This window comes from Polypterus senegalus, chromosome 4 (genome assembly GCF_016835505.1).
Source record: "Polypterus senegalus isolate Bchr_013 chromosome 4, ASM1683550v1, whole genome shotgun sequence".
Lineage (NCBI taxonomy): Eukaryota > Metazoa > Chordata > Cladistia > Polypteriformes > Polypteridae > Polypterus > Polypterus senegalus.
Genome location: NC_053157.1, coordinates 80,166,626 through 80,194,282, shown reverse-complemented (window position 1 = coordinate 80,194,282; position 27,657 = coordinate 80,166,626). Strand labels below are relative to the sequence as shown.

At 37.5% G+C, this 27,657-nt stretch overlaps 2 protein-coding genes across 8 annotated transcripts in view; one reads left to right on the top strand and one right to left on the bottom strand.

The window, feature by feature from the left end:
* vps37a (VPS37A subunit of ESCRT-I) overlaps positions 1-16,218 on the bottom strand; it is a 52,162-nt gene extending 35,944 nt beyond the window's left edge. The window contains exons 1-2 of the mRNA XM_039750930.1: positions 15,813-16,218; positions 3,473-3,547 (exon numbers count right to left, since the gene is read on the bottom strand). Coding sequence (XP_039606864.1) covers positions 3,473-3,547; positions 15,813-15,922 — 185 coding nt within the window. The 5' untranslated portion in view covers positions 15,923-16,218. The remainder of the gene's footprint in view (positions 1-3,472; positions 3,548-15,812) is intronic.
* Positions 16,219-16,420: 202 nt separating this feature from the next.
* cnot7 (CCR4-NOT transcription complex, subunit 7) overlaps positions 16,421-27,657 on the top strand; it is a 48,324-nt gene continuing 37,087 nt past the window's right edge. For 2 of the 7 annotated variants that reach the window (XM_039750929.1, XM_039750923.1), the window contains exons 1-4: positions 16,435-16,573; positions 17,826-18,049; positions 20,890-21,083; positions 22,529-22,690. In XM_039750929.1, the coding sequence (XP_039606863.1) occupies positions 17,933-18,049; positions 20,890-21,083; positions 22,529-22,690 (473 nt within the window). In that variant the 5' untranslated portion in view covers positions 16,435-16,573; positions 17,826-17,932. The other 5 variants (XM_039750924.1, XM_039750927.1, XM_039750925.1 and 2 more) reach the window with 5 other exon arrangements.

The following is a 27,657-nucleotide window of genomic DNA, read 5'->3' as shown; positions in this document are numbered from 1 at the left end:
TGCTGTTTCACCTAAAACTCGTCTACAGTGGAGGATGAGATTTTGACACTACAGGATGACATTTAGCTGAAGTATGGGGATCATGGACAGTTTTGGAACTTACTCACAGAGGAAAAGTACCCAAGGAGGAAATGTGCTACCTCCTTAACTGCATTATTCGGCTCTACTTATGTATGCGAGTCAGCCTTTTCCCACACGAAGATTATTAAATCCAAATACTGTAGTGACCATAAATGTATTGAATTCTTATTGTGCCATAAGGGTTATTTAGTTATGCAAGGTATGAGAACATATATTTTATGTATACAGTATACTCAGTGTATATATATATATATATATATATATATATATATATATATATATATATACATACATATATATATACATACATACATACATGCATGCATGCATACACACACACACACACACACAAATATAAATAATAAAAATATAATAATGTCTAAATTGTAAGAGAAATGTGTCATTTTCCACCTTCTGTTAAATGTCCATAGAGGTTTATATCCCTAGTAAAAGTTCACAAATAACATCATATTCATAATCACTGGTCTAAAACAATACACCACATACCTTTATTTGGGTTTTGTCATTTTTAACCTTCTCTTTGATGGCTAAGACCACCAGTAAAAAATCCATCCATCCAGTCATTATCCAACCCTCTATATCCTAACTACAGGGTCACAGGGGTCTGCTGAAGCCAATCCCAGCTAACACAGGGCGCAAGGCAGGAAACAAACCCCAGGCAGGGCGCCAGCCCACCTCAATATATCATTTTTAATGTAGGTAAATCATGTCGACCTGGTCATTTTAAAAGTAGCTCGCAAGCCAAAAAAGTGTGGGCACCCCTGATCTAGTTAGTTGCGGTAATAAGAGCGTAGAAAGCACAGCGTGTCCAGCGTGCGGTCGTCCATGTGAGAGCACACCTTCATGCACAGTGCACCAGCCGCTGAGAAAGCATGCTCTGCCTCCACTGAAGTAGGCGGCACAGTCATCAGATACTGATACACTTGTTCTAAATAATGCCTGTGCTTGCTGTTCTGAAACACCACCATTTCAGCTTTTACTGATGCATCCAGTTTTTTGTTATCATTCTGTGATGGAACGTTTCTTGGCACAGATAATGTGGATGCAACAGACTGACGCATTGCAATTTCAAGTTGCTGTTCAAAGCTGTTGTCTGAAAGACGTCAATGAAGTCTGCCCCATCCCGGCATTAGTGAGCTGCAGAGTGCAGACTCCTCCCAATCCACTGTACTCAGTGTTAGTCAGAGCCAGAGGACTGACTGCTGCTGGTCTGTTGTTCACTGAATTAATCGGCAACACACTACACTGTGGGCCAAAAAACCATGTCACTTAATTATTTTCAACTATAACTCTTATTTCTTGATTGATTTTTACACTCTATATATGCGAGCTTGGCCTTTCCCGGTTTCCTGGGAATTATAGCAGTTTCATTCTCGGGAATGAAAAATGTCTGGGAATCCCAGTAATCGGGAGCCTGGGAATGGATTCCCTACTGTCGATCCCAAGTATTTAAACTCATCCACCTTCGCCAACTCTACTCCCTGCATCCTCACCATTCCACTGACCTCCCTCTCATTTACACACATGTATTCTGTCTTGTTCCTACTGACCTTCATTCCTGTCCTCCCTAGAGCATATCTCCACCTCTCCAGGGTCTCCTCAACCTGCTCCCTACTATCGCTACAGATCACAATGTCATCAGCAAACATCATAGTCCACGGGGACTCCCGTCTAATCTCGTCTGTCAACCTGTCCATCAGCACTGCAAATAAGAAAGGGCTCAGAGCCGATCCCTGATGTAATCCCACCTCCACCTTGAATGCATTCATCACTCCTACCGCAGACCTCACCACAGCCACACTTCCCTCGTACAGATCCTGTTATGTACTTCTCTGTCACTCCTGACTTCCTCAAACAATACCATAGCTCCTCTCGAGGCACCCTGTCATATGCTTTCTCCAGGTCCACAAAGACGCAATGCAACTCTTTCTGGCCTTCTCTAAACTCCAACTCTTTATATAATACTTTTATTAAATAAAAACATATAGGTTGCTTTTGAACTGGCCTATTAATATCATACTATGGTTTAAAAAAATAAAGCCAGGCATTAGCACTAGCAGCAAAATGCTTTTGTTAATATAAGTGTAAATTCAAAGACAAGCACCCTGGCCAAGATGGCAGCAAAAGTACAAAAAGGGTAAATATCATGGCAGTGTAGGGGGCCCTCACATATTCTTGTGGTTCACTGGAAAACCTTGGGAGAATAAAGGTTGAGAACCACTGTGTTAAAGTATATGAAGATGAAAGAGGTACTAACTGCAACATGTGCCAGGAAAAAGTCAGCTTTGATGGAACTAAAGCAAAGATGTTAATGCTACATAACTGATAATATATTTAATGAAAACAATTATGGGGGCGGTGGTAGCGCTGCTGCCTCGCAGTTAGGAGACCTGGGTTCGCTTCCTGGGTCCTCCCTGCGTGGAGTTTGCATGTTCTCCCGTGTCTGCGTGGGTTTCCTCCGGGCACTCCGGTTTCCTCCCACAATCCAAAGACATGCGGGTTAGGTGGATTGGTGATTCTAAATTGGCCCTAGTGTGTGCTTGGTGTGTGGGTGTGTTTGTGTGTGTCCTGCGGTGGGTTGGCACCCTGCCCAGGATTGGTTCCTGCCTTGTGCCCTGTGTTGGCTGGGATTGGCTCTGGCAGACCCCGTGACCCTGTATTCGGATTCAGCGGGTTAGAAAATGGATGGATGGAAAACGTTTATGATTACAATGCGCATCAATATAAACTGATTTAATTTACATATAAGCATAAACAGTTCTTTGACACATTTGTTGACTTGTTTTGAATTGTTTTATCAAAGTACTACAATGTTAATAAACTTAGTTTAATGGCAACATTGCTACTACTACTAATGATATTTCTTTATTTGTATAAAATACACAAGGAAAACCAATAAAGAAACAAGTAAGAAAAATATTTGAAAAGAAATGATGTAAACCAGAAGGTGAACAGTCAAAGATTACATTTACACACAAGCACCTTCAGAGTAGCCTCTTAAGTCCTCTGTTTGCAATACAGACCTAGATGCTGGTGGAGAGCTTGGAGGAGTTTTACACTCAGAGCAGTTCAGCATCACCACAACTATATATATATATATATATATATATATATATATATATATATATATATATATATATATATATATATATATATATATATAACTGCAAAGCATTTTAATTATTCCAAACATAAGTTGTTGAAAACAGCAACCATATTTACAGTTTTAGCAATCAAAAGCTGATGTCCGGTGGCCAAGCCTAGCAACCACTTTTAAAACTGTTGAGCCTTGTGACTGGAAAGAGTTGTCACCAATAAAGAGACTTAAAATTTTCTGTTGATTTCTTCTGCGTTTATAACAAATACTCACATATTAATGTTAATTGTCGTGTTGTTGACAGTAAAGGGTATTCTGTATTCAACATCCTTGTGGATTTCAGCAAGGCTACAAGAATAAAAAAATGAAAAGTTCACTATCCCATTATTACACCAAACAGAAAGCACATCATTTGAAGTAGTAATGGATTAATCCATAAAAAACAACATAAATTAATATACATACATATACACATATTATATATATATATATATATATATATATATATATATATATATATATATATATATATATATATATATATATATATATATATATATAAAATATTAGCTGTTCCTAATTAAGTCATTGACTGTTTGACAAGAAATTATTGGCTATTGCCAGACTAAGGAAATAAGGTTTTCATTAATATATCAAACTCATGGCCCAGAGTCTCAGAAATTTTAAATCTCTCCAATATGTTAATTGTAAAAAATAAACTAAGAGAGAAAACCACTATGATGCATCTCATTTAATAGAGAGAAAGTGCAATACTAGTGCCAGCAGCACCATGGTTCATATTGAGACTGCATTCATTTTTTTAATGTTTACCTTATTGTTTCTAAATACAAAAATAAATGCAGAACAATTAAACACTATATATAATAAAAAAAACTAAAATAAAATTACTATAAAATTACTTCTTATAAAAGAAAAATTAATTCCCATATTGTTATGAAATTGTAAATATTCATAAAATTAAGTCCTTACTTCCATGTATTAAAATTTGTTTTTACTTTATACAATTTTATTGTGTAGAAGGATAATAACATCTCTTGAGTTAATATGAATTTTCAATTGCTATTTCCTGTAAATTAAATTGATTACATTAAAAATATACCATAAGAAATTGAATCATTGCTGTCTCTATCTATCCTGCATTGTCCTTTATCAGTTCACATGATGAGGGGAAAAAAGTTGCTTGGTCAAGCAAATTCAGATTCTTTCTGCATGCTGATCTTAGCATTGACATAATCAACAGGCCAGGCCAGTGGTGATGCTGTGGGGAATGTTTTCCTGGCATATATTAGGGCCCCTAATACCCACTGAAGAATTTTTGAATGATAAGGACCATTTGAAAATTGTTGCTGACAAAAGTTAATTACATTCATGACTACAGATTACACTCAGAATTATTTTTTTCAGAATGATATTCCAGGAACATTCAGTGAGTTTTCATGTACAGTCCCTGGTTCACGATTCTATTTGGGAGGATGAGGAGGAAAAGGTCTGTTCATGGCTGTTGAATTTGCAGCAACTGTGTAACAATCATTTTTGCCTAGTAAAGTATTCATCAGCAATGCATCCTGATGAACTAAAGGAGGTGCTACTTATACATGCCACTATAGCTGTTCGTAAAAAATTGGAAACTCAGTGTACATGTATGTAAAGTTACATTTGACTTTAATAACTGATTTTTGATATTGCTCATAAAACTCAAAAGTGAGCAATCTATTGCTACAACATATGAATTACAACAGAGTATATATTACCTATACTATGACTACTACTCGGTTACCATGCTATCTTGCATATTCAAAATGTTAAATTCACACTCATTTTTATCTTAGATTGTGTCAGGTCATTTAAATATTAAGCATTCTGTAAACTTAAAATACATTATAAACATTGACTTCTACAATTATACATCTTGAGCACATATATATCCTTTAAAGAAATATTTAAAAATGGCGATGACAAAAAATCCTTTTTTTTTTTTAATTTTATTGTAATCATTCCATACAAATAGAACAATTTTTTTACAAAAAATAGGATTGAAAACAAGTCGCATCCCCCACCCTTTAGAGAGAGAGCATGGCCAACGGAGTATACTTAAGGCTTGTAAACATACCTAAATTGATGAGTTTAATAGGGCAATAGAGATGAATGGAGAAGAAAAAGAAATGTGGAGATAAATGCTTCCTCTGTGCATTAAGAGCTTATTCTAAAATATTATTGATTAGACCCTGCCAGGTCTAAAAAATTCTGTACAGATCCTCTAACTGAATATTTGATTTTTTCCAATTTCAAATAGTATAAAACATCGGTTTCCCACTGAGGAGAGTTAGGATTCTTCCAGTTTAGCAAAATAAGTCTGCGTGCCAAAAGTGTAGTGAATGCAATCACAGTTTGTCCTTCTCCACTTTAAACCCATCTGGCTGTCTGAAAGGCACTTAATAATTTTGGTCCAAAATAATGTTAATTTGGTGCAGGCCCAAAACATGTGACCCAGTGAGGCTGGGACTTGATTGCAGCGTTTACAGGTTGGATCTTGCCCTGGAAACATTTTGGACAGTTTTAGGCGAGACAGATGTGCTCGATTTATACTGTAATTTTGAGTTGAATAATTGTATGCTTTGCGCATATGGAGTTCGAGTGAAGTCTCTGCATTGCTATTTTCCACTCCTTTTCTGATATATTGATTAAGAGATCTTTTCCCCATTGTCCTCTGGGATCTTTTAAAGGGACGGGCTGCAAAATAATTTTATATATTGCAGAGATTATGTCTAAGTCCTTGAAATTGAGCAATATTTTAAATCTTAATCGGGGCCACTGGTTAAAAATCACACAGTTGTTTCTCCTCAGGGGCAAAAACAATAAAATTCCTGAAACTGCAAATCTGGACTGGAGTTTGTTCATTTTGGACCAGGGGTTATCACTAAAACTAACTGAAGAAACGCAAAAATTAATTTGTGCAAAACGTTTATATTTCTAAGGTAAAAAATTAACACATTTCAAGCACTTTCTTTTGCCACACAACACACAACTGCAACAGATTTCAGTGAACACATCCAATGAGAATATTTTAACCCGCCCCCACCCAAATAAATTATCATTTAACTAGTGCAATAACTGAAATGAAAAACACAAATGTAATATTTCCTTGTTAAATAAATTTGTAAACAATTAAAAAGTTTATGGTGCTTCATTTTTTCTTCATAGCTAACAACATAAATCAAGAAAACTGTAACACAGATTGCTGGGAGTTCTAAAACAATCAATAAAAATTACTGCACAATAATGTAAACATTCATAACCCTAAACAAGAGAGATGCACTGAAATCATTTGAAAATGAATTCCGAAACTCCGACAACACCAAGAGCCAAGGCTTTGACTTTACCTCTTCTCCTGAAACAAAGCTCATCTTCATTTCTTTGTAACATGTCACACTTGTGTCTTACCTGGTGATCTTGAATGCAGACTTTAAATTATGCTTCCAGTAAATTCAGACAGACCATTAATAATTGCAAGAAAACTATTTCATGATTCATCAAAATGCTCCCAAAACAAAAGTCTGCATTCTTGTATTTTATATTCACTAGATGTTGCTCCTTTAATTAAATGCCGAAAAAAGCAGTGAATATTGTTAGAAATCTAAAAATGGTAATACACCAGAAATCTGGAGTGTTCCAGAAATCTTTAAGCCTGGCTTCTTTCTAAAATACTTATACATTCTAGCTATTTTGATCAGAGAACCCCGGAATGTTTCTAAAATCAAAGAACTGTCACTTACCGAGTGGTTTCAATACCCGGAGATGACGCCTGCCTTTTCCATTCTCTGTGTTACATATTGCACGGTCATATCAGGCTCAATCTTGATATCCGGAGGAACATCGTGTCTTATGTATTGAATTAGTGGGACAGGTTCAAGGTGTGAACTGATGACGGTACAGGAGATAATTATACTACACAGAGGCACTATAAGAGTGAAATGCTTAAGCCCTTCACCTATGCTTCTGCAAGTGAGTTGATGGCTGCGGCTGAATTGTTTGGTTGTCGGTTTCAAGTGTACCGAAATGGCCAAATATTTTACAATGCCACTTAAACATCTTAAATTTCACAGGTGACGATTTCAGTAGTGGACACTTTGACTTTTATGAATGTTTAAACTCTCAAAAGCTAGATGCGAAGTTATCGATGAAGCCGGTTGTATGCTTACAACACTTGACAGATGCCGAATGTCACTTCAACACAAGTCCTGCATATACTAACGTAATTGAAACAAACCATGAAACTCAAACCGATTATGACAGCAGCAATCCAAGCTGTGAGAAAACAGTAAAAAGGAGGCATGTCAGACATCGTGGTACATTTTCTGATGCAGCTAGATGAAAACAACTTTGTGACGCTGCTGCCAAATACTCGCAGAAAAACCCACAAGTTCATAGAGACGCTGTCGCTAAATACTCGCAGGCGATTCCACAAGTTCATAGACACTCTGCCGCTAAATATTCGCAGGCAAATCCACAAGTTAATACCAGGAATGCCTGTTAAACATCTTAGATTCACGAGTAGCGATTTGGGTAGTGAATACTTCAATGAATGAAACCTGTTATCTTTACCACGGCTGACAAACGCGCAATGTAACTTGAACACAACACGTCCTCCAAATACGAACCTGATTGAAAGAAATAATGATAATCAAATCCTTAATGACAGCAACACACATAACAGTGACAAAACAATTACATTGACACTCATGTTACATTATTTTTAAAATGTTTTCTTTTCTTTTTCATAACTTTCTTTTTCATAACTTCTTAGCTAGTTGTTAATAGTATACAGTACACACATACACTTGTTTTGCGTCTGTAACACACGGTGTACATTTATAGGACTTGTAAAAGTTACCTTTTTTTTTCCCACTTTTATTCTCTCTAAATCACGATCACAATACATACTACCGCTCCCCCCACCCAGTGATCTGACGCTGTTTGTATTTGAAACTGGGGATAACTGGAGATGTGAGTGGTGTTTTGAGACAATGGAACTGGACATTCATTTGGAGGGATAAAAGCTGACACACAGACGATGGCGAATCTGCCTTCGTCATATCTCACCGTCACTTGATTTTTTTTTTATTCAGTTTTATTGAGTGTTCCTACTCACGCTGAATTAGTAGGCAACTTATGGTCTATGATGTCAAAAAAAAAAAAACACGGACATAGGTAAATATGATATTTGGAATTACTGTATTCGTTTTATGACCTGTATAGTACATTTCGGAAAACTTTGTGGCACGGATGCAACATTATTCATATTATTCATATTCATTCACATAACATCTTGCAGTTTGTAATCAGTGACCGTGTGATTTTTTCCCCCTATCTGGTCAGTCCCCACATGTTGCTGTATGCTGTTCCTTTTGTACTCCAGGACAGAATGATACAGAGCAGTAAGTTCAGCGCTATATGCACTCATCAGATTCAAATGTTAACAGTTCACACACACTCAAGGATCGTCCTTCCTACATTTACGACGTGTGTACCTGTTACAATGTACACACTTCTCTCTATGCTGTAGTTTCTACTACACACCTGAAAGAAAGAGACAATATATGTGAAAACATCATCGGACTAATACAATATTATTTGAAGACAAACAGCGGCAGATCAGGTGTGAATTTATGCTGCCGCTGTTACTTAGAGTCAGATCAGGAGCTTATTAAGTGCGCGCAAGAACATGCAGGTGGCCAGTTGTTGTGTGCTACAACATGCTGGCGGTGACCAACGCACATATACTGTGCAAGGCATGCACGGGGGCCACTGAGAAAGGAAGAGTGTTCATATCTCAGCTTGCAAAGGAACTTTGTCACCGCATCTTACTAGAAAAGGCGATGGAAAAAGAAAAGGAAGATTCAACATCGACAAGCTTCTGTTCTGACAGCCGCTTTCCTCAGGAAACTAAACTGAGTTAGTGTCACCCCACCATGCCCCTCCTGATCTGACTCTAAGTAACAGTGCCAGCATAAATTCACACCCGATCTGATGCTGTTCGTTTTCAAATAATATTGCATTAGTGCGATGATGTTTTCACAAATATTGTCTCTTTCTTTCAGGTGTGTAAATAGAAATCACAGCATAGAGAGAAGTGTGTACATTGTAACAAATACGTACGTTGTAAATGTAGGAAGGATGATCCTTGCATGTGTGTGAACAGTTAACATTTGAATTTGATGATTGCATATAGCGCTGAACTGACCTCTCTGTACTATATTGACTCAGGCGCCGATGCGAGTGGCAGCCTTTCCAGCAGCTCTGTGTATGACTATCTTTAAAGTCTTTATCTTTCTACCTTTTCCTCTATTTTTCTTTATTTCACTGTTAACTCCTACCCTTTCTTTTATGTGGACTCATTCCCTGGACACTTTTTACTACTTCGAGATGGATTTTTACACACCGAGACTCATCCATTCAAGTAATCAACTTCAAGTGCTAAGAACAAATGCGCATGCCGGTGTGGTTCCCCACTTACCTGATGAGGTAAGGAGGCGGGATCGGGGCAGCAGAGCCAGTGCGAAGATAAAAGCCAAGCGTCTAGCAAGAAAGTGGTGCTACAAACCTTTGGTGCCTTCTGAGATCCTGGGAAAAATGAACTCGCTACCAAATAAGATCGATGAACTGGATGCACTGGTGAAAAATGTCAGGATCTACAAAGAATGCAGTTTGCTGCGTTTTAGTGAAATGTGGGTAACAACTAACATCCCAGATGCTAACGTGGAGCTACCCGGGTTTAGCACAGTTAGAGCAGGAAGCAGAAAGGAGTGAGTGTCGCTCTCTCTGTCGATACAAGATGGTGCAACTCTGGACATATAAATGTTAAAATCTCCACTTGCTGCAGGGACATAGAACTGTTGGCCGTAAGTTTGTGTCCCTATTACTTGCCCAGAGAGTTTGGACACGTGATTGTTGTTATTGTTTACATCCCTGCTCGCGCGAACACGGAGATAGCGAGTGACGTCATCCATTCTGTGGTTGCTAAGTTACAAACACAGCAGCCTGAGGCGCTTGTGCTAATCGCTGGAGACTTTAACCATGTAACGCTGGACAAAACATTACCCGCCTTCTCCCAGCATGTGGATTGTAACACCCGGGGAAATAGGACTATCGACCTACTGTATGCAAACGTTAAAGACGCATATAGCGCCACCTCGCTGCCTGCGCTTGGGAAAGCAGATCATAACCTGGTTCTGCTTCAGCCTCACTACAAACCAAGAATGAGGGAGCTACCTACAACCACATGATCATTCAGGAAGTGGTCTCCTGAGGCAGAGCAGGATCTGAGAGACTGCTTTGGAACTACGGACTGGGATATCCTGTAGGGATCACATAGTGAGAACATTGAGGAGGTTGTTGACTGCACTACTGATTACATCAACTTCTGTATGGACATTGTCGTACCAGTAAGAACAGTATGCTGCTATGCTAACAACAAGCCATGGATTACAAGTGACACCAAGGGCCTTTTGAACCAGAAGAGGGCTTTTAAAGGCGGTGATCAGCATGAGCTCAAGTGCGTGCAGAAGGAACTCAGAGTCCAGCTTAGGGTGGTGAAGGAGCAGTACAGGAGAAAGCTGGAGCAAAAGTTGCAGAATAACAGCATGAAGGAAGTGTGGGATGGGATGAAGATCATCACTGGCTGCAGCTCGAAGCAATGTGCCACCATCGAGAAAGACGTGGAGAGAGCAAACCAAATGAACAACTTCTTTAACAGGTTTGACCACCCTAACCCACTCTCACCTCAGAGTACTGCATCCTCCAACCATCCTTCTGCTGATACCAACATAGGAGAGACATCCCCACCCACAATTACAGCAGCACAGGTGAGCAGAGAGCTGAGGAGACTCAGATGGAGTATCGCCATGACTGCTGAAGGCCTGTGCGCTGGAACTGGGGAGTCCTCTACAGCACATCTTCAACCTGAGCCTGGAACAGGGGAGAGTCCCAAGGCTTTGGAAAACATCTTGAATCACCCCAGTCCCAAAGGTATCACATCCTAATGAGCTGAATGACTTCCGGCCTGTTGCTCTGACGTCACATGTGATGAAGACCATGGAGCGGCTGTGGCTTCACCACCTGAGGCCACAGGTCCGCCACGCACTCGACCCTCTGCAGTTCACATACCAGGAGAAGGTGGGAGTGGAGGATGCCATCATCTATATGCTACACCGATCCCTCTCCCACTTGGACAGACGCAGTGGTGCTGTAAGAAGTATGTTTTTGGATTTCTCTAGCGCCTTCAACACCATCCAACCTCTGCAATTTAGGGACAAGCTGACAGAAATGGGAGAAGATTCACACCTGGTGGCATGGATCATGGACTATCGGGACAAGCTGACAGAAATGGGAGAAGACCTCAGTATGTGCATCTTGGGAACTGCAGGTCTGACATTGTGGCCAGCAACACAGGAGCGTCGCAGGGGACTGTACTTTCTCCGGTCCTGTTCAGCCTATACACATTGGACTTCCAATACAACTCTGAGTCCTGCCACGTGCAAAATTTCGCTGACGACACTGCTATTGTGGGCTGCATCAGGAGTTGGCAGGAGGAGGAGTATAGGAAGCTAATCAAGGACTTTGTTAAATGGTGTGACTCAAACCACTTACACCTGAACACCAGCAAGACCAAGGAACTGGTGGTGGATTTTAGGAGTCCCAGGCCCCTCATGGACCCCGTGATCATCAGAGGAGACTGTGTGCAGAGGGTACAGACCTATAAATACCTGGGAGAGCAGCTGGATGATAAATTGGACTGGACTGCCAATACTGATGCTCTGTGTAAGAAAGGTGAGAGCCGACTATACTTCCTTAGAAGGTTGGCGTCCTTCAACATCTGCAATAAGATGCTGCAGATGTTCTACCAGACGGTTGTAGCGAGTGCCCTCTTCTACGCAGTGGTGTGCTGGGGAGGCAGCATAAAGAAGAAGGACGTCTCACGCCTGGACAAACTGGTGAGGAAGGCAGGCTCTATTGTAGGCACAGAGTTGGACAGGTTGACATCCGTGGCAGAGCAATGGGCGCTGAGCAGGCGCCTGTTAATCATGGAGAATCCACTGCATCCACTGAACAATGTCATCTCCAGCCAGAGGAGCAGCTTCAGTTATAGACTGCTGTCACTGTCCTGCTCCACTGACAGACTGAGGAGATTGTTCCTCCCCCAGACTACATGACTCCTTAATTCCACCTGGGAGGGTAAATGTTGGCATTATTCAAAGTTATTGTCTGTTTTTACCTGCATTTTTATTACTCTTTAATTTAATATTGTTTTTTGTATCAGTATGCTGCTGCTGGATTATGTGAATTTCCCCTTGGGATTAATAAAGTATCTATCGATAACATTAATATAATGCAGCAAATTTCAGTAACTCTTTATTTGAAGAGTGTCTACATAGTGACTTCATAACATATGCAGAAGAATGAAATGACATTTTAAAAGAAATACTTGATTAGTAATGGACAGTTAATATCAGTATTCGGAAGATGTAGAACAAAATATCACTGCTCTTCAGCCAAAAAAAAAAAAAATTCCACGGCACTGCACTCTTTCACTTGCCATAATTTAATTAGCATATGTTTAGCCATATCAGAGTCCACACATTAAGGTGGGGGAGGGAAGGGGGGGGTTTTGGGGATTCCTTGCTTTAATACAATGCTATGGCATCTACTTAATAAAATATCTATATCACCTTGCAAATAATATTACTATAAAATAATCAAATATTGCTTCTAAAATAATTACTGTTTATCAATAAACTATTTGTGTGTTATTCCCCAATTGGACATTTAAAATAATCTTGAATTAGTCAAAATTAAACATAGTGGGAAGACTTTTGTCCTTCAATAATTCTAAAAGTTACACATATCTTCAGTTGCTCACTTGTAACAGTCATGTTAAAAAGTCTCAAAAATGTGTCCTCACCGTCCTTAGAGCTGATGCTGGTTGACTGTGACACTGAATGAATGGGACATAAAACAAAAAGAACAGGCCATCGTCACTGATAACACAGTGCTATTATGGAGCTACTTCATGCCAGCTGCTGTACATGCGCTCATATTAGTATCGCAGGTTACTCTGAAAATTCCAGCAATTGCCCACTTGCTTTGCCAGGTGAGGCACGTTGCAAACTTTTTCCACCATAGCAGTAAATCTAGCTCCCTGCTTAAAGAGAAGAAACGTTTAGTGGACTTGGCAAATCACAAACTTGTTATTGCTGCGGTCAAGCAATGGAACAGAGCATTGACTGGCATGCAGCACAATTATCTGCAACACATCCACCACTGGTGCCGAGTCGTTTCTAATGTGTGACTGTAATGTAGAAATGTGCTTCACTAGATGTTCAGCTGTCGCAAGATAGAAATAGCAGGAAGAGACTGGTTAAAGGGTTAAGTAAATAGAGACTGTGTTCTTGCCTGAAGGCTTCAGAAATTGGCCAATATCATGTGCCCAGTAAGACCTGAGTGTCACATACACAGTTTTCATAAAAGAGTAAGAACGGAACTTACAAGAATCTATTAGAATGGGACATTTTGGTTATGCAAGATGCCTATGCTCTCTGCCGAGTACATATCATATACTTTAACATAGCTGAATAAATATTCAGATGATGTGAGCCAATGAACTAACCAGAGTAAATGCCAGGATTAATTCAACATCATTATGTAAATTCAGTTAACAATAAGTATGAGTTTCTGTCTTTGTTCTGTGACAATTTGCTGACAACCTCTGCTCAAAACACTGTTCCTTAGTGGACTGCTATAATTGGGTGCTCTCTCTTCATGAGAAGAAATTACAGATGTGTAGAACAAGCTTCCTTGTGTCTGGTTCCTGACTCAAAGAGGTCCTACTTGAAGACAAAACTCTTTCTTTAATACAATTTTATTTCTTTCACACCAGTTGCTATTCAGGAAGCAGGTGTAGAGGTGGTGCATTGCCACAAGTACTTAGAGGTCCACATCAGTGACAAGCAGGACTGAGCCAGTAACACAGAGGAACTATTTAAGAAAGGGCAGAGCAGAATCTTTTTCTCATGACACTGCAGTTCTTTAATTTGGGCAGTGAAATCCTTTACATATTCTACAACTCTGTGCTGGCCAGTGCAGTTTTCTGTGCTGCGGTGTGGTGTGCAGGTTACACATCATCTTATGAGAGGACCAATGAAGCCACATCCCAATTAAAAAGACAGACTCTGTTTTGGAAAGCACATTTTACCCCTTGACGACAGTATCAGAGGGGAGAATGAAAACAAAACTGGGTGCCTTTATGAGCAATGCAAGACAGTGGGGTCCATCCCTATTTTTGGTATTCTAGACGCAAAAAAACAACTTTATTTTAGGCAATTTTTGGACCATACTTTGCACAGGAAATTATACCCTTAAGACAAAGAGTAAACCAATAGATGTTTCTTAAAAAATGATCTGATGACTTTGAAGTTGTGTATGCTACTTTATCCAACCACAGGGCTTAATCCATCAACGGGTTAATGATTTTTTTTCACATAACTTTGGGAAAAAAAATGAGGATTGGCAATACAGGCATGTGGAGTGTCAGTTCATTGCTATTTCCAGATTGCATATCACAAATATAAATATTTTATATATTTGTTTCTTTACCAATGTCTCTAGCCCTCTAAGAACCTTTCTTAGAAAGCTGAAAATGACAGGTTTCAAACACAAGAATATAGGGTATAATGTTAGATTATTTCAAGACCAGCGATTACTTATGTTATTTCTGATCTTTTGCTATGGATCTAGACCTCTATGAGAGGGTGAAAAGGTCTATTAAAATCATTAGTATTTAGATTTAAAACTTTTAAATTAAAAAGGTTACATTTTAATATTTTAAGTATACGACGCAACTACTCTTGTTAATTATGTAATTCTACCTCTAGTTTACGCTAGACTTTTTAAAAACTGTTTTTACTCACTGACTTGTGGATAAGGATGAGGTGTCGATTGGAATTTTTAAACTGCATGATCGCGGCATGGGTTAAAGTCGCATTTCATAGATCTAATACTATTATGGTAATGCCACATGTACCTACATGTAGAACGCCACATTTAAAGCATAAGATACTCCAGTACAGCATAAAGACACTCTTTTGTTTACGATTTGCTTGGTATATGTTTTTTCTTTCGATTTTTTTCCAAAGCTGTACGTCACGAGAATGAACACAATGAAATTTTAACTTCAGAGTGCTTCCGTTAAGTACGGCAACAATCACGAGAAAAACGTGAAGTACCCAAAACTAATGCGACACACTCGAGAGTTTCCACGTACTCGATTCAACTAGCACAATAAATCTGAAACTGACAAAGACGCTTTAAAATGAACATCAATATCATAAAGCTGAGGAGCAAGGAAGCTGACAAGCAGGAAACAAATCACGCTTTATTCAAAGTGATCAATTTAATTAGGATTTAACTAATTGACAATAAAAGTCACAAAGAAAAAATACATGTTTTAGGAATCAGACTGAGTGTCAACAGCAGGACAAGTACTGAGCAGGCACAGGAATGTCAGTCACATATCACTGTCACCGGCGAGTTTACTTACGTGGTATGAGCTGCCTTCAGAGACTCGATCTGCCGCTGTCTTTGCTGCTGTAAAGTTGTAAGCGGTGGAAGAGGTCCCGAACTTTTAGATGTGGAAAATATCCAGCTCATTCTCTATTAATCTGAGGGGGTGACTTTTGCGACAGTGTGCGTAAAACAGTAAATGCGTTTTTCGGGCTTTTTAGTAGAACTCGCAAACACAAGCTGCGGCCTCAGCGCAACTTCTTTTTATGCTCCGTCATGTCGCTGGGCAAATAAACGCCACATCCCTTCCAATACTTTAAAGACCTAATGTATTTTCGTTATTCGTTTTTGATTTAGTTTCCTTTTCCAATTTCTCACACAAAAAAGAAAAAGCTCCGCCTAATTAGAAAGTTCAACCTCCACCCCTCGCAGACAAAAAAAAAAGCTCCGGTGTATTGATTGCGTAATGACGTAATCACGTGTTTGACGTGTGAAATAATTTACGCTTTATTCGCAGAGAAAATATTTTTTAAATTGATTATTTCTTGCTGTTTTTTAGTACAGTAAATGACTTTAAAAATACCGACAAAGTTTATTTTGTTGACCCTTTTTCTTTAAGTTGAAAGGTCACAAAACATTCTGGGTCGTGACGTCACCAGGGCATCAGAGCACCGTAATGGAAGTTCAGAGGTGGAAGGTGGTGTGTTTTCGTTATTTATAAAATTAATTCAATAAAAACAAGAAAACGTTAAAAATTGTTACAGTTTACATGATATACCCCGTCCATTTATAAGCAAGGTAAATACATGAGTGATTTAGTGGCGTGCGGGGTTTTTATTTATTTATTTATTTTTTGCATATTGTTTTTAAACGATAACGAAGTTATAGTGAAACCAACATGGGGGGTGGATGTGCGATTCGTCTGGTTCGGCTCCCAAACACCACAACTGTGCGTAATTAGCTTGTCTTTCCGCACGGTGAGACGACAGGGGGGGTGGGAGAGGGAACTTCCATTGATATAAGGTTTATGCCGAAGCGTGGCAACGGGGAGCTGTGGAGGAAGTCTTCACTTGTTGGTTCTCGCTAAAGGTTCACTTCCATTTCCCACATTGCGACCTACACAAGCTCTCGGAGGCAGCGAACGTCGGAATTCCAGCTTAGTCGGCGCAGCGCCGTAATAGTGCAATATGTCAGATCCATGGGACTTGCAGAGCGGGATCGTACCGTGGGACGCATGCAAGCAAAAGTTTGTCGGGTGCATTGGCACCCGCCTGCGAACTGTTTAAGAGATTTGTGGCACGTAAACGGATGCTTAGTTTTTTTTTTTTAATTATTGTTAAGCACCATTGTGAATGTGAAAATTACATCAACAATCCAGTTATAATTACGTTGCATAGTAGCGACTATAAAATGGTATTTGCCTGTGTCACATTTCGACAAAGTGATCAAATGCAGGTTAAAGTTAAAAAATTATATTTGGTTTGAATAAAACGCACAGAAGGGACCGGGATAAATCTAACTTTGTGAGCTGGAAAATCGCACACTTTTTGCCAGTCATGTTAACCAAGGATGATGGGGGGGCGTGGTTACGTGAATATTTGATACACTTTCATAATATTCCAGCTTTGCAAATTTTGAGATACAATGCTGTAGTTCATTTCTTATAACGTTATAAGGGATATGCTGCTATTTTAAAAGATCAAGTGGCTGTGTTAGATTTGCTAAGGAAAGTATCCATATCTTTTATGTAAACCACACGTACGAGATAAATAAGACTTCATTTGTTCAAACTTTTGAGTAGCGCCCATGTTAAAAGTAATGCATTGGTTAACTTTAGATGTTGCAAAGCAAATGTCACTGATGTTTTTATTTAAACATTTTAATCTTATCCTTTTTTGTATATGTTTTCCTTGCTATTTTAGAAATAATATAGTATGAAGGTAATTTAAGTTTATTTTTGTCTGATGGCATATTGGTGTAAAGCAAGTTCCCAGTATCTTGACTTCTGTGTCAATTTGTTAATAGTTTTGTTTTTATTATTCAATTATAGGTAGCAAACAACGCAGAACTGCAAAGGAGTACATTACTGCAAACCTATGAAACTGATCATTTCAGAAAGTGAGTTGTTTTTGATGCTTGCCACCTAAAATTGGCATTATGCCAGCTGCAACCGTAGATCACAGTCAACGAATCTGTGAAGTATGGGCTTCCAACCTGGATGAAGAGCTGAAGAGAATTCGGCAAGTTATACGTAAATATAACTACATTGCTATGGTAGGTATGTTGAAAAGTTCTGGTTGAGCAGTGTTGTTTTTGCTTTGAATTTTTTTGTAAACTGGTGTCAGAATGTTGCATTTTGTGGGGGAAAAGTGGGTTGCATTGGTACTTGTGCCATTTTGCAAGAGCTGTCATTATTTAATGTGTTTTGCAGCAGTGTTACATTACTAAGTATTTACACATTTTATATCTAAGTTAAAAAAATACTGTACCACTGACCAAATATTTTGCTCCATTTAGATGTTTTACGTAAGCACTCTTTCTTTGCAACTCTAAGCACTGAAAAAGAAGTTGCGTGAAATTTCCCTTAGACGTTGTCAAAAGATAGCTTTGTACTGCAATATTGTGTCAGTTCAGATCATACAGGTAGTAGTTCATTTGATATTTTGTTTTAAATTGGAGTTTTATGTAAACTAGTCATTCACTAATCCCTGCATAATATCAAGCAGTTGTTGATATCAAGTGTCATTATTAAACACAATCGTGAAGAATATTGTCAAGACAGTAGCAGAGCAGCAAGGCTCCTTTACCCTGTTTGCTACGAAAACAATAGAAGTTTCTGTTGAAATCCTAGAAGTTATAACTAACTTAGGCATGTCATCCAGAATAGTGTTCAGGAAACCCTGATTGATCTAAACTATTTAAACTTTACACAAAAAACTGTAGCCTTGCTTGATGCCCTTAAAGCAATTGCTTTTCAATAATGTGCATCCTAATGGTTATGTAGTTGTTCTTTATGAAAATGTTCAGCTGTTTTTGAGGCATTGCACCTTGGTAGAGTATTTGGTAAGGACAAGTTATCAGTTTTTAACTGGCATTAGACCAGTTGCCTCTTTGACTACATTATGCATGCAATCCTTTTGCATTTTTGTAACTATAAAAAATAACATTTAATAATAGCCAAATTCTTTGCAGGTAAGGTGTGCTGTATTTTTTTTTTAATAGTTTCAAGTTACAAATCCAGGCAACATGCACTATTGTCTGTGTTTCTAGAGAATTTAGTTTGGTTCATGAACTCTTTTTATTCATGCCAGGTATATCTGAGAATAGTTTACTGATGCATTGCATTCAGTAAACCCCAGCCAATATTTGATGGTTAGGCGTAAAGTTTACTCATTTCTTCCATGATTCTAAAGTGAAATAAATCAGTAGAATGTCTTTTTCCTCATTCATGAATTACAAATAACATTGTTAGATTAAAGGTGTCAGCTTTTCATAGTCTTTAATTCTTCACTATACCTTTAAATGATACAGGTACAGTTCCTGTTTTATTTTTTAACTGTTACTTAATTGAAAAAGTAGGTTAATTTCATGTCAGTTTAAGCATTAAATTACAATATAATGGCTATTATAAGAGTGAAATCTAAAACCTAAAGGTTTGAATGCAAAGGGTACAGAATTGAGATCTGTCCAAACAATAAACAAGGTTGTGCAGTTAATGGGATGCCAGTGTTTCATTGCGCAAATGGCTCTATACCTGTGAATACTTTTAAGTACAATTTGTCAGTAATAGTTTTGAAATTGAAAATGATCCAGAAATTCTCTGTAAGAGGATTCATTTCCTGTTATGCAACAAAAAGCCTGCTTTCTTGATATTTGCTTGATAAATTACAGTCTAAAATACAACATATTATAGCCATGATCTGAGGTGGCTGGTTTTAGATGGTGTTTTTTTTTTGTTCTCTCCTGGCCTAGCCCTTATACATCATTAAAAAAGGGACATGTGGACTTAAGTAGAGCAAGACACACACCACAATATGAAATTAATGAAGACGGCTAAGTTTCTTACTCTAAATAGCTATGCGTCATTTCAAACAGAAAAAGATTTGTTGCAAATACTGAATTACTGCTGCTGCTGCTGCTTCTGCTCTTACAATATGGAGGAACTTAATTTGTTTTATAATCCAATGTCTCTCAATGCATTAGAATGAGAGTAAACAAATTGTCTGTAGTGCATAATATATCTTCCAAAAAATGTAAACAATTAGTCAGTGTTGGTATATTTGAGTGGTATTGTAATTTTCTTAAGGGTTTTGTTGATATCAAAGATACATTTGATAATAAATATAGGTGCATTTTGATACATAAAATACAGTGATCCCTCGCTATATCACGCTTCGACTTTCGCTGCTTCACTCTATCGCGATTTTTTTCTCATACACGCTTACGTCACTACACATGCGCTTTCTGAGAACTTTTATCTAAGCCCTACGATGGCTCCTAAACGTGATGTTATGAATGGGCACTTTGATGTTCTCATTCCCTACACTTACATGCCTGATGTACACATGGAGCGCACAAAAATTGAGGATAAAAGTCGGTCGCCTTAAAAGGCGAGTGCGCCTAGTAATATGATATTTGTAACGTCTAATATGTCTTATTTTCTCTTATTTTGTCTAATATATTGGGTAATACGATAGTGTAATGGTGACTAAAGGGTGTTATTTCATGTCTAGAGGGCTCTAATAATGTTAAAAAATGTATTTAGAAGGTCGTAAACAGGTTTTCTATATTCTAACTGCGAAAATATTCTATTTATTTATAAAGAATCCTACTTCGCGAAAATTCATTTATCACGGTAGAGTCTGGAACGGATTAACCGTGATAAACGAGGGTTCACTGTACAGAATTTTCATTTGCTTACTGATCATACTATCAGGTAGTTCAGTATTGCCAAAACCAACCTATCTATTGATCATCTTGATAGCATACCAAAAAGTGCATTGAAATCACTAACGGTGCAGAGTCACACACGCAAAAACAAAACTGTTCTTGTGGTTTTATTTCACCCTGGAATTGTAATTATTTATATATATATATATTTTTTTTTTTGAAAGGACACAGAGTTTCCAGGGGTAGTAGCAAGGCCAATTGGAGAATTCAGAAGCAATGCTGACTACCAATACCAATTACTGAGATGTAATGTAGATTTGTTAAAGATAATTCAACTGGGACTCACTTTCATGAATGAGCAGGGCGAGTATCCACCTGGCACGTCAACATGGCAATTCAATTTTAAATTTAACCTCACGTAAGCATTTTCTTTTTTTAATCTGTTATAGACAAGATTTTCTTTATATAATATTTTTATGGAGGTAAATGTGTCAAATTTGCTTGAAATAAATGGTGGTCATTCCTACATGCTAAGTCATTTAAATAAAAATCCTACATTTTGTGCTTTTCTGTTTGTCTTATAGAAAACGTCATTTAACATTTTATTTTAATTTGTTCTGTTATTAACAGTATGTTTTATCTTCCCTGAACTTAATGTTGTTAAAGAGAATTTTTTTTTTAAATAATATTGAAATTAAAGCAAAAATATCTCAATGTTTTTGTGTGAATATACCAAAGTAGTCAAAGGATCAAAATAACATAAAGGCTACTGTTTGTCTGACTTATATAATTGTAACAATTGAAAATGTAATGATTTTGTAAGAGTTGCACAATGAGTTTGTAGCCGTAACAATGTAATACAGTGCCTTGGCCACCAGGATGTATATACATGAACTTGTTTTATAGAATGCTGCTGCTGACACGAATAATCCAATATTGGTCAGTCAAATATGCATCACAGTATACAAAATCAGAAAATGTTCTTTTTGTACTCTTCCAATTTCAATAAAATGGTACATGAAAAATAGTAAATTTAGAATTCTTTCACTTTTTTAAAATCTTATTTTTTAAATATGTCGAGTAGTGATTGTAGAAAGTTTATTTAATGGGAAAATTAAAATGGACTTTTCCTATAGTGCATCACTTTTTCTGAAGATAAAAGTTGTTGATATATTTAGAGTATTGATAAGTTTATATATATATATATATATATATATATATATATATATATATATATATATATACCAATGAATGATACATTAGATGTAGAAAATATTGCATAGAAGGAAGTATTTTTCGGCTTAACTGTGCTTTTTTTTCAATAAGGGGGTAATACAAGTACATATAGAAGTAGTATTTAAGCAGGCAAGTTACTTTTATAAACAGAAACATGAAAGTGTACAGGTTATTTTTTTCATTTTCTTATCTTTCCTTTTTTTCCATTGCACGCAGGACATGCTGTTATGAATAGTCAAACTATAAGAAAAGTAACTCTGTATTTATTTTAACTATGATGTTAGCAGCAGGGCTATTATCAGTATGTTTCACTGTGTTTTTAAATTAAGTTATATCACTTACAGAATTTACAATTGATAGATCTAATATTTCTTTTGCCTTAATGCGATATGTTGTATTTTAAAACCCAATTAGGCAACGTTTGCATTCACTTTCTCATAATTATTTTTTAGAATTTCATTAACATTAAGCAGGGACCAGCTAGGTAGTATAATAATTTGCAATATGCTTTTATATTTAAGTTCTTCCTGGTCAGACTTGATATTTGGGGGAAACAACAAAGACTGATTTATTTAATCATTTTGGGTATTTGTTATTGATTAGATTTTTAAAATATTTTTGCTATAGAGAGGACATGTATGCGCAAGACTCTATAGAGCTTCTAACAACATCTGGTATACAGTTTAAAAAACATGAAGAAGAGGGAATTGAAACACTTTACTTTGCAGAACTTTTAATGACCTCAGGTGTAGTACTCTGTGATGGTGTCAGATGGCTGTCTTTTCATAGGTAAGCTGTTTTATGTTATAATAGTAATAATTGGATTAATAAATTTGTTTTCTTTACCATTTAGCCTATACATAGTAATAACAATTTTCCTAAATTCCCATAATTTATATTATTCATGTTGGTTAAAATATTTCAGGCTGAATACTAAATAAACATGCCAAATAAAACTGTTTTTGTAATATGTGCATTCATGCATATATATTCTGTTACAAAATAATTTGTTTATTCTTTTTTTTTGCTAATTATATAGTATGGTTTCCTTTTTGAGTAGCTTTCATATTACAATCCCATCTTATACAATATGAAGAGTACAATATTTTTTTCTTTTTTAAACAGGTAAAAAATGAAAATTGAAAACTTTTCTAATATATTAATGTTCTGCTTCTTGGGATACCAGTTGTGTAAAAGCCAGATCAGTAGCAAAGTAAAGACAGTGGTGTAATCCGAGGACTATAATAGGAGGGTACGGTCTCTCTTTTGCTGAAAATGCAGGAGCATTAAATGATTTTGCAAATTGTATTTAACAGAGTATGTGTGGGTATCTACATGCTGATTAATTACTGAACTCCTATACGAGAGTCTGGACATTAGATTGTAGGAACACAGTGAGGTGTAACTAAAACTTTGATTCTAATTACTTCTATTACAATTCTGTAACAACTGGAAATTGCTAAAAAAAAAAAAAAAAGAAAGTTTTTAAAGGCGTGTTATTCATTGATGGTTTGCTCCCACTAGTGAAAAACTAGTGTCCTGTACCTTAAAATGTGTAAGTCAGGCCTCATTTAAATCTATGAACCATCCACCACCTGTACTTTTCTTAGATTAGTATTAATCAGAATAAGCTGTGTAACCTTTGTGCTTTACTCATAATCACTTACATACATTTTATTATACAGTGTTTTTTAGGTTTGTTTTTTGTAAGATGCCTTAGATTAAGGTTTCTGCTAAATAATGTTACGAGAGCTCACACTGATCATTACAGAATTGTTTTTAATTTGTGAAGCAATTACATTCAGAATGTGCATTAATTTATATAAAAGAGAGGTGAGCAGTGAAATTATGCTTCCTTGCCTCTGGCAGAACAGAGAAACCTAGTGGGGAAAGTCACTAATTAGTTTTACTGTATTCAACCTTCACAAGTGCCGTGACTGAGTTTCTTATATGTATTACAGTTAAAAAAGAGGGGATGTAAACCATAGTATGCTGCCTGGATTCTCTACATAGATTTATATAATTCAAGACTTAGGTTTGTGATAGGGGTTTATTTTCAAGTGGTACATGTCACATTCATCTGAAAGTGATGCTGTTTACATAAGTCTTTTAAGGACTGGATTATCTAGTGCACTATCTGTAAGGCTGGACCCCATCTACTATAGGGTGCCATTTCACACATATCCCCTATGGCCAGTTTTGACTGATCTGATAATATAAGTTGCATGTCTTTGAAATGTGGGAGAAAATGAGTAGCCACAGAAACCTCCACATAGGCAGTGTCAGTTACAGTTGCAGCATGCGGAAATATAGCCAAGTTTCAAACCAAGTGGGCATTTTGTACCAGTGGCTGGTCTACTGCAGTGACTGAATAGGTTGCTTTATATGTTTGTTCCAAATATGTAGTCTTTCAAACTTCCATATGGATCAAACCTGCTTATGGCTCAGTTCATGATGCACTGAAGCGCAAGATAAAACTCTCCTTAACAGTCCAACTTGTAATGCATTTAATGCAAATACATAATCATAGATACAGAGGGTACGGAAAGTATTCAGACCCCCTTCAATTTTTCACTCTTTGTTATATTGCAGCTATTTGCTAAAATCATTTAAATTAATTTTTTCCCTCATTAATGTACACACAGCACCCCATATTGACAGACAAAAAAAATAGTTTTTGAAATTGTTGCAGATTTATTAAAAAAGAAAAACTGAAATATCACATGGTCCTAAGTATTCAGACCCTTTGCTCAGTATTTAGTAGAAGCACCCTTTTGAGCTAATACAGCCATGAGTCTTCTTGGGAAAGATGCAACAAGTTTTTCACACCTGAATTTGGGGATCCTCTGCCATTCCTCCTTGCAGATCCTCTCCAGTTCTGTCAGGTTGGATGGTAAACGTTGGTGGACAGCCATTTTTAGGTCTCTCCAGAGATGCTCAATTGGGTTTAGGTCAGGGCTCTGGCTGGGCCATTCAAAAACAGTCACAGAGTTGTTGTGAAGCCGCTCCTTCGTTATTTTAGCTGTGTGCTTAAGGTCATTGTCTTGTTGGAAGGTAAACCTTCGGCCCAGTCTGAGGTCCTTAGCACTCTGGAGAAGGTTTTTGTCCAGGATATCCCTGTATTTGACCGCATTCATCTTTCCCTCGATTGCAACCAGTCGTCCTGTCCCTGCAGCTGAAAAACACCCCCACAGCATGATGCTGCCACCGCTATGCTTCACTGTGGGGACTGTATTGGACAAGTGATGAGCAGTGCCTGGTTGTCTCCACACATACCGCTTAGAATTATGGCCAAAAAGTTCTATCTTGGTCTCATCAGACCAAAGAATCTTATTTCTCACCATCAGTCCTTCAGGTGTCTTTTAGCAAACTCTATGCGGGCTGTCATGTGTCTTGCACTGAGGAGAGGCTTCCGACAGGCCACTCTGCCATAAAGCTCTGACTGGTGGAGGGCTGCAGTGATGGTTGACTTTCTACAACTTTCTTCCATATCCTGACTGCATCTCTGGAGCTCAGCCAAAGTGATCTTTGGGTTCTTCTTTACCCCTCTCACCAAGGCTCTTCTCCCCCGGTAGCTCAGCTTGGCCGGACGGCCAGCTTTAGGAAGGGTTCTGATCGTCCCAAACATCTTCCATTTAAGGATTATGGAGGCCACTGTGCTCTTGGGAACCTTAAGTGCAGCAGAAATTTTTTTGTAACCTTGGCCAGATCTGTGCCTTGCCACAATTCTGTCTCTGAGCTCTTCAGGCAGTTCCTTTGACCTCATGATTCTCATTTGCTCTGACATGCATTGTGAGCTGTAAGGTCTTATATAGACAGGTGTGTGGCTTTCCTAATCAAGTCCAATCAGTATAATCAAACACAGCTGGACTCAAATGATGGTGATATCAAGGATGATCAGAAGAAATGGAAAGCACCTGAGTTAAATATATGAGTGTCACAGCAAAGGGTCTGAATACTTAGGACCATGTGATATTTCAGTTTTTCTTTTTTAATAAATCTGCAACAATTTCAACAATTCTTTTTTTTTTTGTCTGTCAATATGGGGTGCTGTGTGTACATTAATGAGGAAAAAAATTAATTTAAATGATTTTAGCAAACGGCTGCAATATAACAAAGAGTGAAAAATTGAAGGGGGTCTGAATACTTGCCGTACCCACTGTACATGTAGTTAACAGGTCTGGTAAAACTGCGCACTTTATTGCTGAAAACAAATCAGTAAGCACTAAATTTTGGTCATCAAATTAGGTTTTTAAAGTTAAATTATTTATTAGTATAACAAATAAAATGTGATTAACATAGTAAAAACAATCAGATCACTAATTTAAATGTACCGTAATTTACTGTAGTTAAGGTCGGTCCACCTCTGTTTACATGGGCATAAACCTTAACAGTCTGATTACTTATATAAGCAATCTTGAAAATAACAGAACAAAATCTGTTTGTCATAAATTCTGAAGTGACAAGTTACTTTAGTTATTGTTTTTATCCAGCTGATGTTTCCCACATACACTGATGCCAACATAAACAAACAGCAAATGTCACAAATCAGTGTTATTTTTTAATAAACCAGTAATAAAGTAGCATTAAATCATTTGTTCAAATTAACTTATCCCAGATAAACTTGGGATTGTCTAATTCATTTGGCACTGATACAAGTACTGAAAGAGAATGCTAGTGAGTAAATAGTGCATGCACCTGGTAAGATAAATATGAAAGGATTTGGAAACCCCTCTCAGCCTGCATAATATTTTACTCTACTTTCAACAAAAAGGCTAACAGTGGTATGTCTTTCATTTCCTCGGAGCATCTGAGTACTGGGGTGTTTTCCGAACAAAGATTTTTAGTGAAGCAGTATTTAGTTGTATGAAATTAAATCAAATGTGAAAAACTGGCTGTGCAAAAATTTGGGGTCCCTTGTAGTTTTGTTGATTTGAATGTATGTAACTGCTCAATACTGATTACTTCTAACATCAAATTGGTTGGATTAGCTCATTAAGCCTTGAACTTCATAGACAGATGTGTCCAGTCATGAGAAAAGGTATTTAAGGGGGTCAATTGCAAGTTGTGCTTCCCTTTGACTCTCCTCTGAAGAGTGACAGCATGGGATCCTCAAAGCAACTCTTAAAAGATCTGAAGGCAAAGATTGTTAAGTATCATGGTTTAGGGGAAGGCTACAAAAAGCTATCTCAGAGGTTTAAACTGTCAGTTTCATCTGTAAAGAAAGTAATCAGGAAATGGAAGGCCACAGGCACAGTTCCTATTAAACTCGGGTCTGGCAGGTCAAGAAAAATACAGGTTACAGACAACCCACAGATCACTTCCAAAGACCAGCAAGAACATCTTGCTGCAGATGGTGTATCTGTACATCGTTCTACAATTCAGCACAGTTTGCACAAAGAACATCTGTATGGCAGGGTGATGAGAAAGAAGCCCTTTATGCACTCATGCCACAAACAGAGTCACTTGTATGCAAATGCTCAGATTCATTTTGGAACAAAGTGCTTTGGACTGATGAGACAAAAATTGAGTTATTTGGTCATAACAAAAAGCGCTTTGCATGGTGGAAGAGGAACAATGCATTCCAAGAAAAACACCTGCTACCTACTGTCAAATTTGGTGGAGGATCCATCATACTGTGGGGCTGTGTGGCTAGTTCAGAGACTGTGGCTCTTGTTAAAGTTGAGGGTCAGATGAATTCAACCCAGTATCAACAAATTCTTCAGGATAATGTTCAAGCATCAGTCACAAAGTTG